This window comes from Drosophila navojoa, chromosome X (assembly GCF_054131105.1).
Source record: "Drosophila navojoa isolate 15081-1374.11 chromosome X, UAZ_NAV_1.0, whole genome shotgun sequence".
NCBI lineage: Eukaryota > Metazoa > Arthropoda > Insecta > Diptera > Drosophilidae > Drosophila > Drosophila navojoa.
The window spans coordinates 31262501-31278081 of NC_142895.1; the positions used below are offsets into that span (position 1 = coordinate 31262501).

Below are 15581 nucleotides of genomic sequence, written 5' to 3' on the forward strand. Positions count from 1 at the left end.
TTATTCTCGATAAAAAAGTTATCGGATGAGTTATCGAAAAAATAAAGCAAACTCGTACTGCGTATGGTATACACGAGTATGCACACAAAATTTCTAGCTTTTATATCTTCTGAGATCTCGGCGTTCATACGGACAGACGGACAGACGGACGGACGGACGGACGGATGGACGGACGGACGGACGGACAGACGTACAGGGCTATATCGACTCAGCTCATCGTGCTGATCAAGAATATATATACTTTGTGGGGTCTGCGATGATTCCTTCTGCCTGTTACATACTTTTACACAAAAACATTATACCCTGATTTCCCATTTTCAATGGGTTCAGGGTATAAAAAAAGGTGTGAGCGGGAGCACACGATTAAACATACAATTCGGATGATAAAAATAAAATTATATGAACTTTTTGGTGTCTGCCACGCATAACCTGATCCAAATCTAAAATTTGGAGACTCTAGCTCTAAACGTGTAGGAGATATAATTAAATAACTTATTTTCTATAAGATTTTTAATCGATAAAAAAAATATTGGTGAGTTATAGATTTTTTGAGATAAACTCGATATCTACGCTAAACTCAAGTCTCTAGCGCATCTATCTTCTGAGATCGACGCGCTCAAACATACGGACAGCAGACAGGGCTAAAACGACTCAGCTCGTCACCCTGATCAAGAATATATTTACTTTATGCGGTCTGCCACGCCTCCTTCCGCCTGTTACATACATTTCAACAAAACCATTATACCCTAAAAACGCAAAATGATTATTATCAGGTAATTGTAGGACATACTGGTTTATTGTGACGGTGCGAGTTCGCTTGATGTGATAACATTTTTTTTTTTTCAATAGAACATACATACATGAGGATAAGTTTATTTACACACATATAGGTGAGCATGTACAAGTGTTAACTATGAGTTCTTTCTGCATCTATGTTATATTAAGGGGACAACCGACTACAGTTTTCATGCTTGTAGTTTATTATTAATTTATTGTTCGTTTCCAGGGGATTTCGGCATTAATTTAATTGTAATATATTTACATATTTATTTTATTACACACGAATTTTTTGGTCATTTGCTGCTTACTTTTTATACCCTGAACCCATTGAAAATGGGAAATCAGGGTATAATGGTTTTGTTGAAATGTATGTAACACAAAGTATATATATTCTTGATCAGGGCGACGAGCTGAGTCGATTTAGTCCTGTCCGTCTGTCTGTCCGTCCGTCCGTCTGTCTGTATATATAGCGCAATTTCGATTTTTGTTAGAACTTACCCCCATCCCAATATCCACCCCCTCACCTTCATCTTTGTAAAAAGCGTATTTCAAATACTAGAGACTTCGGTATATACATATACTTAAGCATATTATGATTACGCTTTGAAAGTTTTATTAAGATTGTACGTCTAGAAATTAAATTATTCAATAAATAAATTCTCATAATATTGCCAACACTACAGCGTAGCCCAAGCGCAGTCACCTGTGTATGTGTGTGTGCGTGTGTAGAAAATACATTTTCCGATATGCCAGAAATCATGTTAGTTGAAGAGCTAGAAAGCTGAAGATTAAAGACCACCGAAGATCATGGCGGATATATCTACGCGCATTGGGGGCGTGGCAAATCGGATAAAAACTGTATCTCCTGGAGCTTCTAAGCAAGAACATTAAAATTTTGCACATGAGCCAATGTTATGATTCAATAAAGATTGATAATGAAAATTATATGTTTACGGCTTGTAGGCGCGTGGCAAATTGGACCTGAAGATGTAGTGATTTTTCAAACCCAGCTATATTTTCGACACTATTAAATTTGGTATATGATACTTGGGCTTTGGCGGATATATGTCCGCCCACAGGGGGCGTGGCAAATGGCAAAAGTTTATATCTCTTAAAGAATATAAGAGCTAAAAGCTTCAAATTTGAATAGTTAAGTTACTAATAATCTCCTCTACGTATAAAAAAAAAATACCCTGTAATTTGTTCATTTTGTTGAGCAAATTTTGCTCTTAAGCTTTTCACTAATTTTACAAGTTTTCTATTTTAAAGCATATAAAATATCCTCCCGTTCTTTCGCAGTTTATGCCTTTACCCGTATTTTCACTGTTTGCAACAAAACTCTTGGCAACATCTATTTATGCCTAACTCATAAGCTCAATTTGGATTAATCGTTTAAAATAATCAGTTAGTATCGATAGTGATGTATGGAAGAAAATATACATGTAAATATCAACAAAGCGAATTCTGATTTTAATTTAAAACATGAAGCTGTAAGATATTTAAATGAAAAATTTTAGGTCAGATATCGCCACACAATTTTAAGTTACATGACTTGTTGCATTGGTAGGGACGTTCACAATTTACATAAATTGTTGACTTACGTTGAAATATATTAATATTGAAATATTGTTGACCCAGTAAATTATTTAATTCAATTGTTTCTCAAGAAAAATAATTATTTGTAATATGTGGTGTCCCTGACATTAAACCGTATTCAACGGTACTACCATTTATATGTTAATATCTTATACTATATACTATACTATATACATAAAGAGAGATTTGCATTTCATTACGCATATGTATTAAGGGGCTATAAGGTTTCACTTACCAGCAAACCGGTTTCCACATTTGGTATTAAAATTATCTTAGAGCCATCCATTAAATTGTGATCTCTGAGAGTTCCATCCTGTAGCTCTCTGTAATTACCAGAATCAGAAATCATAATAGGATCAGTATTTCTGTGGTTAAACAAAACGAAATTCTATCAGATGCGCATGACTATATTTAATCTCTAAAGTTTTCAGACTGTAGCTCTAAAGATGTAATATCTAATTGTCGATAAGGGGTTTAATCGATAGCAAAAATAGTGGAAGTTGGTATCAATTTTTGGAAAAACAAGTAAGAAAGCTCTAGTCGAGACGGCTTGACTACGAGATCCTCTGAACCCTTCAATCAACTCATATTTCATCATACTGATGTTTTTCACACACACACGACAGTCGCCGTGTAGACTGCGTTTGGGCTGCGCTGCAGTGTTAGCAATATTACGAGAATTTCTTAAATTTAATTTCTAGACGTACAAACCTAGCGTTATCATAATGTATGTATACTCCGAAGTACATACACACACACATACACACACACATACACACACACATACACACACACATACACACACACATACACACACACATACACACACAGCTTTTGGTGGACAGCAAAGAGCTACGGTTGCTCTTCCAATTGGGAAAGCTAAAACTCTGCTCGAGCTGTCCAAAATTAGAATAGGATGGGTAGTATGCCGTATTCGAGCCGTGGAGCAGCCTAAACGCTGTTTCAAGTGCCTCGATTACGGTCATATGGCAGCAAACTGTCGCAGCGACTGTGACCTAAAGGGCGCCTGTTTCAGGTGTGGAGAGATGGGTCACAGTGCAAAAGCATGCACCAAGCCACCAAAATGTAGCCTCTGCATCCGGAAAGGTGAAAAGCAGACGGACCATTCAGCAGGCAGCTTCAAATGCCCATCTTACCGTGAAGCTGCTCGTAAAATGAAATGTTAAGGTTCTTGCAGCTTAACCTAAATCATTGTATTGCTGCCCAAGACCTTCTTGAGCAGACCGTTAGGGAAAAATGTATAGACGTAGCTTTTCTCAGTGAGCCCCACCACTGTATAACCAGCTGCCCTAGGACATGGTCAACTGACGTTAATGGCAAAGCTGCGTTGTGGGTATGCGGCAACTCAACGAACGTACTTTCGAATGTTAAGTCATTCAATGGGTTCGTACGCGGCCGATATGGCAACTTATGGCTTTACAGTTGCTATCTGGCCCCCAGCATGCAGCTCAGTGAATTCACGACGGTGCTCGACGAGCTTGCCGAGGATGCTAGGGGTCGGAAGGCCATTATAGCTGGAGATTTTAACTCCTGGGCGTTAGAATGGGGTAGCCTCACAACAAATGCCAGAGGTCGTATCCTACTGGAGATCTTCGCAACACTAGATGTTGCACTGCTCAACACTGGGCACGAGCACACCTTCAGTCGGGCGGGATACGGATCTGTCGTCGACATTACTTTTGTCACTTCATCCCTCTTTCGGGGAGCAACATGGAGCCATTGCGATAGCTATACGGGCAGCGATCATACGGCACTTCTATTCACATTAGGTGAGCCACCTGCCAGGGCGTCACCCTTGTGGAGGGAGTCGTATCGGCTAGATACTTTTGATCCCGCGGTCTTTTCTGAGGCCATTCAGTCTCTGGGCACAATTGGTAATGCTGAGGCCAGAGCATGCCAAATGGTAGCCCAAATACAGAGTGCCTGCAATAGCAGTATGCTACGCCGCAAGCAGTTCACGCGACAACAAGAGCCTACGTATTGGTGGAATGCACAAATAGGTGACATTCGTCGCAAATGCATCCAGGCGAGAAGAAGCTACCAACGGGCTCGCGGTAGGTCTACGTTTTTAGAAAAACAATTAGCTTACCAGGCAGCTAGAAGACAGTTGAAGAGGGCCATTCGGGCAAGCAAAAGAGAATGTTTTTTAGAGTTGTGCGACTCAGCCGAATATGACCCTTGGGGCAGGGCATATAAGATAGTAGTTAAAAGACTATACGCAGGTAGACAGGTGCAGCCTACGGATCGTCTGGAGCTTAAAACGATTGTGGAAACGCTCTTTCCAGAAAGTTTAAGCTCCATTCACGCCCCTCGGTCCGAGTCTGCTGATCAGGGCTCAATGAGCACTGAAATTGTTTTAGTCACAGAGGAAGAAATTATATTAACTCTCCGGGGTCTTAGAACCAACACTGCTCCAGGGCCGGACGGGATCCCGAATCGTGCGCTAAAGCTAGCCCTCGCCTTGCACCCTAATACGTTCGCTGAATTATTCAACGAATGTTTAATACAAGAGACGTTCCCGGCAAAATGGAAAGCCCAGAACCTGGTGTTGCTACCCAAGGCTGGCAAACCACCAGATGAGCCATCCTCATACAGACCGATCTGCCTCTTAGACACCATGGGAAAGGTGTTTGAGAAATTGATCTGCTCCAGACTGGAGACTGCGATTACTAGCGCCGGAGGCCTGTCACCAAATCAATTTGGATTCCGGAAGGCCCGGTCAACAACGGATGCGCTAAACAAAGTTGTTGGTCTGGCCACCTCCGCCATTCATGGCACAAGATGGAAGCATGGGACGAAGCAATACTGCATTATTGCGACCCTGGACGTAAAGAATGCCTTCAATACAGCTAGTTGGGATATGATACTGAATGCGCTGTCACAATATAATATCCCTAAATATCTTAAAGAAACAATAAAGAGTTACTTCAGAGGAAGAACACTGGTATACAATACGAGTGAGGGTCCCCAAACTCATACAGTGTCAGCTGGAGTACCCCAAGGCTCAGTGCTGGGGCCTCTCCTATGGAATATCATGTACGACGGCGTACTGCGCTTGGAACTACCAACAGGTGCGCACACCATCGGCTTTGCTGATGATGTAGCTGTCGTAGCCATAGGAAAGGAACTCAAAGATACAGAGGATATGTGCAGCGAAAGTATCAATCGCATACGAAGCTGGTTGACTGGAGCTGGGCTCGAGCTAGCGGCACACAAAACTGAAGTTGTCCTAGTCAGCAGTCGCAAAAGAGTGGAAACTGCCAATATAAAGATCGGCAGCGTCACCATTGCGTCAAAGAGGGCGATAAAGTATCTTGGTGTCATGATAGACACAAGATTAACTTTCCGCGAGCACTTAGAGTATGTGCAAAAAAAGGCAGCTGATTCTTGTAGAGCTCTCTCGAGAATTATGCTTAACACGCGGGGACCTAAACAGCAACGACGTCTCCTTCTAATGAGCGTCATTAGGTCCGTCATCCTCTACGCTGCGCCCATATGGGCAAGAGCGATGGCAACGCCGAGCTACAGCCGGGGCATTTGCGCGATCTATAGACTGAGCGCAATCAGAGTCAGCTGCGCTTTCAGGACTATCTCCGATGACGCGGCGCTCGTCATAGCTGGTATGGTACCGCTGGAGTACTTGGTCGCCGAAGCCGTGGAGCGAAATTCGCACGCGCCTGCCCGACCCAACGCTATCAGGGCGAACAGCATTGCACGATGGCAAAGGAAGTGGAATAGCTCAGCTAAAGGGCGGTGGACGCACAAGCTCATCCCGGAGCTTGAACCATGGGTCAACCGCAAGCACGGCGAGGTAAACTTCTACCTTACGCAGATCCTCTCGGGACATGGATGCTTTCGGAGCTATCTGAAGCGCTTCGGCCACGAGGAATCTGACGAGTGCCCCTGGTGCGAGCGAGGGCACGTGGAAGACGCCAACCACATTCTTTTCGAATGTGGACGGTTCCTGGAGGAGAGGCGTCGTCTGGAAGAGGCAGTGGGCCGCTCCATCAGAGCGGACAACATTGTCAACACCATGCTGGAATCGGAGGAAGCTTGGGAACAAACAAGCACCTTCGCGGCCACAGTGATGATGGAGCTCCGCAGAGTCGAGCGAATGAGAAGTCGAGCTGTCCCAGGCTAAGGTAGCGCACAGTGCTTGCGAAGCAATGCTTTACGGCCGTCCCGCAAGCATCGCGCACTATCCTAGCCACCACGCAACTTGCACCTTGTAATATTAAAATTGTTAATAAACGAATATAAAAAAAAAAAAAAAAAAAAAAAAAAACACATACACACACACATACACACACACATACACACACACATACACACACACATACACACACACATACACACACATACACACACATACACACACACATACACACACACATACACACACACATACACACACACATACACACACACATACACACACACATACACACACACATACACACACACATACACACACACATACACACACATACACACACACATACACACACACACATACACACATACACACACACATACACACACACATACACACACACATACACACACACACATACACACACACATACACACACACATACACACACACATACACACACACATACACACACATACACACACACATACACACACACATACACACACACATACACACACACATACACACACACATACACACACACATACACACACACACACATACACACACACATACACACACACATACACACACACATACACACACACACATACACACACACATACACACACACATACACACACACATACACACAAGGCCAGAGCATGCCAAATGGTAGCCCAAATACAGAGTGCCTGCAATAGCAGTATGCTACGCCGCAAGCAGTTCACGCGACAACAAGAGCCTACGTATTGGTGGAATGCACAAATAGGTGACATTCGTCGCAAATGCATCCAGGCGAGAAGAAGCTACCAACGGGCTCGCGGTAGGTCTACGTTTTTAGAGAAACAATTAGCTTACCAGGCAGCTAGAAGACAGTTGAAGAGGGCCATTCGGGCAAGCAAAAGAGAATGTTTTTTAGAGTTGTGCGACTCAGCCGAATATGACCCTTGGGGCAGGGCATATAAGACAGTAGTTAAAAGACTATACGCAGGTAGACAGGTGCAGCCTACGGATCGTCTGGAGCTTAAAACGATTGTGGAAACGCTCTTTCCAGAAAGTTTAAGCTCCATTCACGCCCCTCGGTCCGAGTCTGCTGATCAGGGCTCAATGAGCACTGAAATTGTTTTAGTCACAGAGGAAGAAATTATATTAACTCTCCGGGGTCTTAGAACCAACACTGCTCCAGGGCCGGACGGGATCCCAAATCGTGCGCTAAAGCTAGCCCTCGCCTTGCACCCTAATACGTTCGCTGAATTATTCAACGAATGTTTAATACAAGAGACGTTCCCGGCAAAATGGAAAGCCCAGAACCTGGTGTTGCTACCCAAGGCTGGCAAACCACCAGATGAGCCATCCTCATACAGACCGATCTGCCTCTTAGACACCATGGGAAAGGTGTTTGAGAAATTGATCTGCTACAGACTGGAGACTGCGATTACTAGCGCCGGAGGCCTGTCACCAAACCAATTTGGATTCCGGAAGGCCCGGTCAACAACGGATGCGCTAAACAAAGTTGTTGGTCTGGCCACCTCCGCCATTCATGGCACAAGATGGAAGCATGGGACGAAGCAATACTGCATTATTGCGACCCTGGACGTAAAGAATGCCTTCAATACAGCTAGTTGGGATATGATACTGAATGCGCTGTCACAATATAATATCCCTAAATATCTTAAAGAAACAATAAAGAGTTACTTCAGAGGAAGAACACTGGTATACAATACGAGTGAGGGTCCCCAAACTCATACAGTGTCAGCTGGAGTACCCCAAGGCTCAGTGCTGGGGCCTCTCCTATGGAATATCATGTACGACGGCGTACTGCGCTTGGAAGTACCAGCAGGTGCTCACACCATCGGCTTTGCTGATGATATAGCTGTCGTAGCCATAGGAAAGGAGCTCAAAGATACAGAGGATATGTGCCGCGAAAGTATCAATTGCATACGAAGCTGGTTGACTGGAGCTGGGCTCGAGCTAGCGGCACATAAAACTGAAGTTGTCCTAGTCACCAGTCGCAAAAGAGTGGAAACTGCCAATATAAAGATTGGCAGCGTCACCATTGCGTCAAAGAGGGCGATAAAGTATCTTGGTGTCATGATAGACACAAGATTAACTTTCCGCGAGCACTTAGAGTATGTGCAAAAAAAGGCAGCTGATTCTTGTAGAGCTCTCTCGAGAATTATGCTTAACACGCGGGGACCTAAACAGCAACGACGTCTCCTTCTAATGAGCGTCATTAGGTCCGTCATCCTCTACGCTGCGCCCATATGGGCAAGAGCGATGGCAACGCCGAGCTACAGCCGGGGCATTTGCGCGATCTACAGACTGAGCGCAATCAGAGTCAGCTGCGCTTTCAGGACTATCTCCGATGACGCGGCGCTCGTCATAGCTGGTATGGTACCACTGGAGTACTTGGTCGCCGAAGCCGTGGAGCGAAATTCGCACGCGCCTGCGCGACCCAACGCTATCAGGGCGAACAGCATTGCACGATGGCAAAGGAAGTGGAATAGCTCAGCTAAAGGGCGGTGGACGCACAAGCTCATCCCGGAGCTTGAACCATGGGTCAACCGCAAGCACGGCGAGGTAAACTTCTACCTTACGCAGATCCTCTCGGGACATGAATGCTTTCGGAGCTATTTGAAGCGCTTCGGCCACGAGGAATCTGACGAGTGCCCCTGGTGCGAGCGAGGGCACGTGGAAGACGCCAACCACATTCTTTTCGAATGTGGACGGTTCCTGGAGGAGAGGCGTCGTCTGGAAGAGGCAGTGGGCCGCTCCATCAGAGCGGACAACATTGTCAACACCATGCTGGAATCGGAGGAAGCTTGGGAACAAAGAAGCACCTTCGCGGCCACAGTGATGATGGAGCTCCGCAGAGTCGAGCGAATGAGAAGTCGAGCTGTCCCAGGCTAAGGTAGCGCACAGTGCTTGCGAAGCAATGCTTTACGGCCGTCCCGCAAGCATCGCGCACTATCCTAGCCACCACGCAACTTGCACCTTGTACTATTATATAAAAACTGTTAATAAACGAATATAAAAAAAAAAACACACACATACACACACACACATACACACACACATACACACACACATACACACACACATACACACGCACATTACAGTCGATTGCTCTTGGGCTGCGCTGCAATTTTGGCAATATTTTGAGAATTTATTTATTGAATAAATGTTTAAATGTTTGTATATTCCGAAGCACAAGTCTCTAGTATTTGAAGTACGCCTTTTACAAATATGAGGGTGAGGTGGTAGATATAAGGGTGGGGGGTAAATTTTAACAAAAACTGAAATTGTATAAAATGCATCTTAATATATATTTAAAATTTGAAGACTCTAGCTTTAAAGATGTGGGATATATAATTTTATAACTGACCTTCGATAGGAAAAAAAATGTGTCTCTTATACCTTCTGAGATCTACGCGATCATACAGACGAACAGACAGACAGGGATGAATCGACAATGCTCGTCGCCCTGATCAAGAATATATGTATACATAGACTTTTTGGGGTCTGCCACGCCTCCTTCTGCCTGTTACCTACTTTGTAAATGAAAATCTGTCATGCAAATAATTATAGAAAAATAATGAGTAGTGTTATCAATGCCATATTTTGATCCCTTAAAGCTTTGAATATTTTCTCTCTCTCTCTCTTAAAAATATAATGGATACCGTTACCACTCTCAGAATGCAGAAATAATGTGTTGTCAAAATATTTTTGTCCTATAAAGGAAGTGCAGAATGATTAGAATATCAACTTGGAGGGACCAGTCTCAACTTGCAAGTATAAGAGACAGACGTTTGCTAACCGTTCGGCATTAAAATCTATATTTCGAAAAAAATCAACATACGATCGATCATTTCGCGGAAATGCTCCGATATGTGTCTCATTTTGTCAAATACTAGTTACAATCAACAGCATTAACGCTCTATAAGCCTAATAAATTATTATTATTATTATTTCGTTAAAATTATTTCCATTTTCTGCAACTGTGACATTTTTATTCTTTCACTCACTTACAGTGGCAACTACAACTACAGCGACAACAGAATAACAATTGTTTTCTGATCATTTTCATTTACAGACTTACGACACAAGCAAGCAGCAAATGGCGAAAACTAAAACAATATTTATATAAGCAACATATATGTATGTATATTCATAACAAGCAAGAAGGTTGCAGTCGGACGTTACCAACTGCATAATATTCATTCACATCCTTTCAGCAATTTAGTATCTACGTTTCGAGCTTCTAACTGTACACTGTACAAATGCAGTTTCTCGCAATTTGCCACGCAAATCAGGCGTATACACCTGATTTTTAGCCAGTTCTTAGAACGATCTGAAGGCAATTTGGATGCTTACGTTCAAAAAATGTGAAAGTTACAGGGTATAGGGGTTACAATTATTTTTGGGTCATCGATAGATGAGGTTACTAGTAATTTAACTATCCAAATATGAAGCTTCTAGCTCTTATACTTTAGGAGATATAAACTTTTGCGATTTGCCACGCCCCCTGTAAGCGGATATATATATGGGCTGTCACCCGAGTATATATCATACTTTATGCCTCAAGCATCGATACTATCCAAAATATAGAATTTGCAAAATCAATCATTTTCTGATCCGATTTGCCACGCCCTAAGTGAGCGTCCATCTTGTTGATCTTGGGTTGTCGATGCGTACATTCCAAATGTTCGCTTTCTAGCTCTTAAACCAATATGATTTCTGGCATATTGGAAAATGCATTTTCCGACTGCCACGCCCCTAATGAGCGCGTCGGGAATATTTAACAAATTGAGGCTATACACGAGCGCCGAAATAAACTGCGTTCATACGGACAGACGGACGTACAGCAAGACGGACATTGCACAAAACGACTATACTCATTTCACGTGAATGAGTTTAAATATGTACATGTGTTTTTAACAAAATTATACAGACATAAAGAAAAGTCAATTTAAAACTTAATGTCATACCTAATTTTATATGGCAATATGACATAAGGTATTTAATATTAAGTTTGAAGCTTTTGACAAAATATTCCAATTCGATTGGCAACAGATGTTGATCTATAGACATGCTTTTGTATAAGTATAGAGTAATTATTAATTAGGGCCTGGCTGGAATTCATTGACGCGCAGGAGGGCCGGACATAAAGGCCAACACTCCAAAAGTCAAATAACAAGTAAGAACGTTGCAGTCGGGCGCTACCGACTGCGGAATACTCATTCACAGTCCGTATACATGATGCTATGTTTACAAAGGGGCATTTATTCTTATTTCAAATTTAATTTGGCTTTAAAAAATTTAGTACAAAACAATTATGCTTTTTGATTATATTGTAGCTTTTGGTAATTTTTATCGAGTAATCGATAATTATTATATTGATCGTGCACTTTTTGAGTACAAATGTATGGTAATTTTCGTTAATAGCTTTCGGTCACACTTATTGCAGATTCTTAAGCGTTTGCTTACATTACAAAAGCGCGCTTTTTAGAATTCTAAGAATTGCGATTGATTTCTGGATTTTCTAGCTGTTATTGTAGTTTTGTCAGATGACGCTCTGTTATTACTTTATTGTATTTTAGCTACCAGATTGTCAAGCAAAATGATAGCGTGGGTGATAGAGGCGTCGCATGTTATGTTACAGCGGCGGAGGTTCAAGGCCCCTTCAATGTTGTGTATTTTTTTCATACATATTTTGTTTTTTATAAAATAGATACTTATTTTATTCTTTTTTCTAATTAAAAAATTTTATAAGTTTAAAATTGTTTCTTCTTAAATAGCCCTTATATATGTATGTACGCATTTATGCATGTATATGTATGTACATAAGTCTGCACGCATATGTAGCATTCCAGCGTTTCTTATGCACGCGCTCATTTGTATGTGTGTATGTATGTACACATAAATGCATACTCTAGCGTTGAAATGAGACTGATTTGTTTTTGCTTTGTTCTTGAATTTACCATCCGCTACTCTCATAACAAGAATCTTATTTTTGGATTTCATTTTAATTACTATTGTTGACGGTAGGCGGTAGCGCTGTCGGCAAAGGCGCCGGCTAAATTTGTTTTTGTTATTTTGACAAACATGACTTGGGTGCGAGTTCAAATCCCGCGGAAAACTCTTTTTTGTAAATTGCATATTTTGTTATTTAAGCTTCTTTTATATTTTTTAAATATTTAAATTTTATTTTTAAATTTTATCAAAATGTTTCCTTCCGTGTTATCAATGCCTATTAAGCCTATTTATATATACATTTACAAATGTACATAGATAGCTCAAGCATATAAATGTCGCAATTTGATACTACAAATGCCGATTGCCACGCCCCTAATGACCGTAGACACCTCATTTTTGGCCAGTTCTTAGAAAGAGCTAACGGTAACGTAAATGCAAAATTTGAATGCTAAAGCTCAAAAAATGTGAAAATTACAGGGTATTTTTCGATATGCCACGCCCCCAAAGAGGCGTGACAATTATTTTTGGGGCATCGATAGAGAAGGTTACCAGTAACTCAACTATCCAAATTTGAAGCTTCTAGCTCTTAAACTGTAGGAGATATAAAGTTCTGCGGTTTGCCACGCCCCCTTTGGGCGGACATATATCCACTATAGCTTGTTGGACTTGGGAGGTCAACTCACGTATGTATACCAAATTTCAAGTCTCTAGCATCAATAGTGCCTAAAATATAGCCAAATTTGAAAAATCACTATATCTTCAGGGCCGATTTGCCACGCCCCTATTAGGCGTAGACATAAAAATTTTTCATCAGTCATTATAGAATTATAGCATTAGCTCACGTGCGAAATTTCTAGCTTTAGAACTTTAGGAGATACAGTTTTATCTGATTTGCCACGCCTCCAATGGGCGTAGATATATCCACCATAGCTTTTTGGACTTGGGGGGTCAACGCGGATCTACATACCAAATTCCAACTTTCTAGCTCTTCAACTAACATGATTTCTGGTATATCGGAAAATGCATTTTCCGATTTGCCACGCCCCTAGTGGGCGGATCGGAAAAATTTTAACACTTTATAAATCGGAGTTATACACGAGTATGTGTTCCAAATTTCAAGTCTCTAGCTTCAATAGCGGCGAAATGAACTGCGTTCATACGGACAGACGGACAGACGGACGGACGGACAGACGGACAGACGGACGGACAGCAAGACGGACATTGCACAAAACCAATATACTAATTCACTTCGTGAATGAGTATAAAAACTGTAGCAGGAAAGCGTCATAGCATAAGTTACTTAACTTTATGCGTGCGCCATACGGCGGAGGGCAGGTATAAGGCGGAGCGCGCGTATGGCATTCACACTGCGGTATCGCTTTCGCAATCGCCTTGATTGCATCAGTTGAGGCGGAAGCAGCATCGCGTTTGCTGGTATTGTTGCGGAGAGGGCGAAACAAAAAAGATAGGCAGACTAAGTAAGAAAGAGAGAGAGAGAGAGAGAGAGAGAGAGAGAGAGAGAGAGAGAGAGTGAGAGTGAGAGAGAGAGTGAGAGTGAGAGAGAGCGCGTATTGTGGCGAATGGATGTTAATGTGGTAACCCAAGCAACAAAAACAGTATATGTTCGCACGAACAACCGAATAAACAGTAAAGGCTGCATGCATGATTGACGAATTGATAAGAATTACGCTGCCGTTGGATACGAAAAACCGAAGCATATCTGGGTCAGATTCAAGCGTTGCGACCGCTCCACACAAAAATTGACACAAAACGTATTCATTTTGATTCATTGCATCTTACGTCAACGTGCGGCAAGCAAAGCAAAGAAAGCTTCGGCTACCTCGGCATAGCAACAACTATCGCAAGCTCTCACTTTCACATATGCATGAATGTACACATATATATGAATATACATACATGTGAAGCAGGTGCCAGAATTCACCACACATGAGAGCAAACCAGCATGTTGAACAACAGGGCAGCATTAGGAGCAGTGAGAACCAACTTCTCTGTCTGCGTCTAGACTTAAAGTAACTAAGCTTTAAGGGCGACACACAGCAAACACATGTACATACACATGTATCTATTGCATGAAATTATGGATGTATTCGTTCGTATTGAGCGTATGAGAGGTGTGGTGTCTGTGTGTGCGAGCGAGTCGATTGTCTGTGGGGCTGTTTGTATTAGCGTCGTACTTTTACGCAATAGCAAACGATGCTGACGCTGACGATAACGTCTGACACGCGATGGCTGACCGAGGCTCGTAACCAGGCCCGGCGCAGTCAACTAACGCTCAGACAGAGAGTCAGACCCAAAAAGCATAGACGACAAGTAACCACCCACCCAACCAACATATAAAACCCAAGATGAAATGAAATTTGTTAACTTTTCTTTCTCAAACTTTTTACTCTTTGATTTTCAGCTGTTATGTTGATGTGCTCAAACTGTACAGAGACACTTGGACCAGTAAAAGACTACTGAATGAAGCTGCCAAGTGACAAACTCCACCACCACGCAACGCTTTAAGAAAGCAACCACCAAAGGCCAACCCTGTTGCCATCTTTACATGTGAATCGATTTCATTTGCCGTCACGAAAGAGGAAGAGTAGCGCAGCGCAACACTAACGTGGAAAACAAAACAACAAAACAAAGTGAAAGAAAAAGAAATTTAAAGACATCCAGGGGCAAGGGGCGTGGCAAATCGGACCTCAATATTAGTGATTTTTTAAATTCTGCTATATTTTGGACACTATTGATGCTAGAGACCTTAAATTTGGTATATATACTCGAGCTCCCAAGGCCAAAAAGTTTTGATGGATATACATATGTCCGCCCACAAGGAGCGTAGCAAACCGAAAAAGTTGATATATCCTAAAGTATTAGAGCTAGAAGCTTCAAATTTGGATAGTTAAGTTACTAGTAACGTTCTCTATCGATTCTCCAAATAATATTGTTACGCCTCTTTCAGGTCTCTAGTATCAATACTGTCCAAAATATAGCAAATTTGAATAGCCAGAACATCTTCAGGTTCTATTTTCCACACCACGTG

The 15581-nt window shown here is 42.2% G+C and overlaps 1 protein-coding gene and 3 long non-coding RNA genes across 4 annotated transcripts in view; 1 reads left to right on the forward strand and 3 right to left on the reverse strand.

Moving 5' to 3' along the window:
• LOC149090834 (uncharacterized) overlaps positions 1 to 15581 on the forward strand; it is a 177718-nt gene that overhangs the window by 24993 nt on the left and 137144 nt on the right. The gene's annotated exons all lie outside the window — the stretch shown is intronic.
• stx (ubiquitin-like domain-containing protein stuxnet) overlaps positions 1 to 15581 on the reverse strand; it is a 40021-nt gene that overhangs the window by 7857 nt on the left and 16583 nt on the right. Inside the window, exon 2 of the mRNA XM_089264616.1 lies at positions 2612 to 2699. Within this exon, the coding sequence (XP_089120742.1) occupies positions 2612 to 2699 (88 nt within the window). The remainder of the gene's footprint in view (positions 1 to 2611; positions 2700 to 15581) is intronic.
• On the reverse strand, positions 3637 to 7204 carry LOC149090835 (uncharacterized). Its single transcript, XR_016197482.1, has 2 exons — positions 6320 to 7204; positions 3637 to 6262 (listed from the first exon to the last, which is right to left on the reverse strand). It is a non-coding gene; the product is annotated as an uncharacterized LOC149090835 (long non-coding RNA).
• Positions 13014 to 13799, reverse strand: LOC149090836 (uncharacterized). The gene is made up of 2 exons (XR_016197481.1): positions 13574 to 13799; positions 13014 to 13142 (listed from the first exon to the last, which is right to left on the reverse strand). It is a non-coding gene; the product is annotated as an uncharacterized LOC149090836 (long non-coding RNA).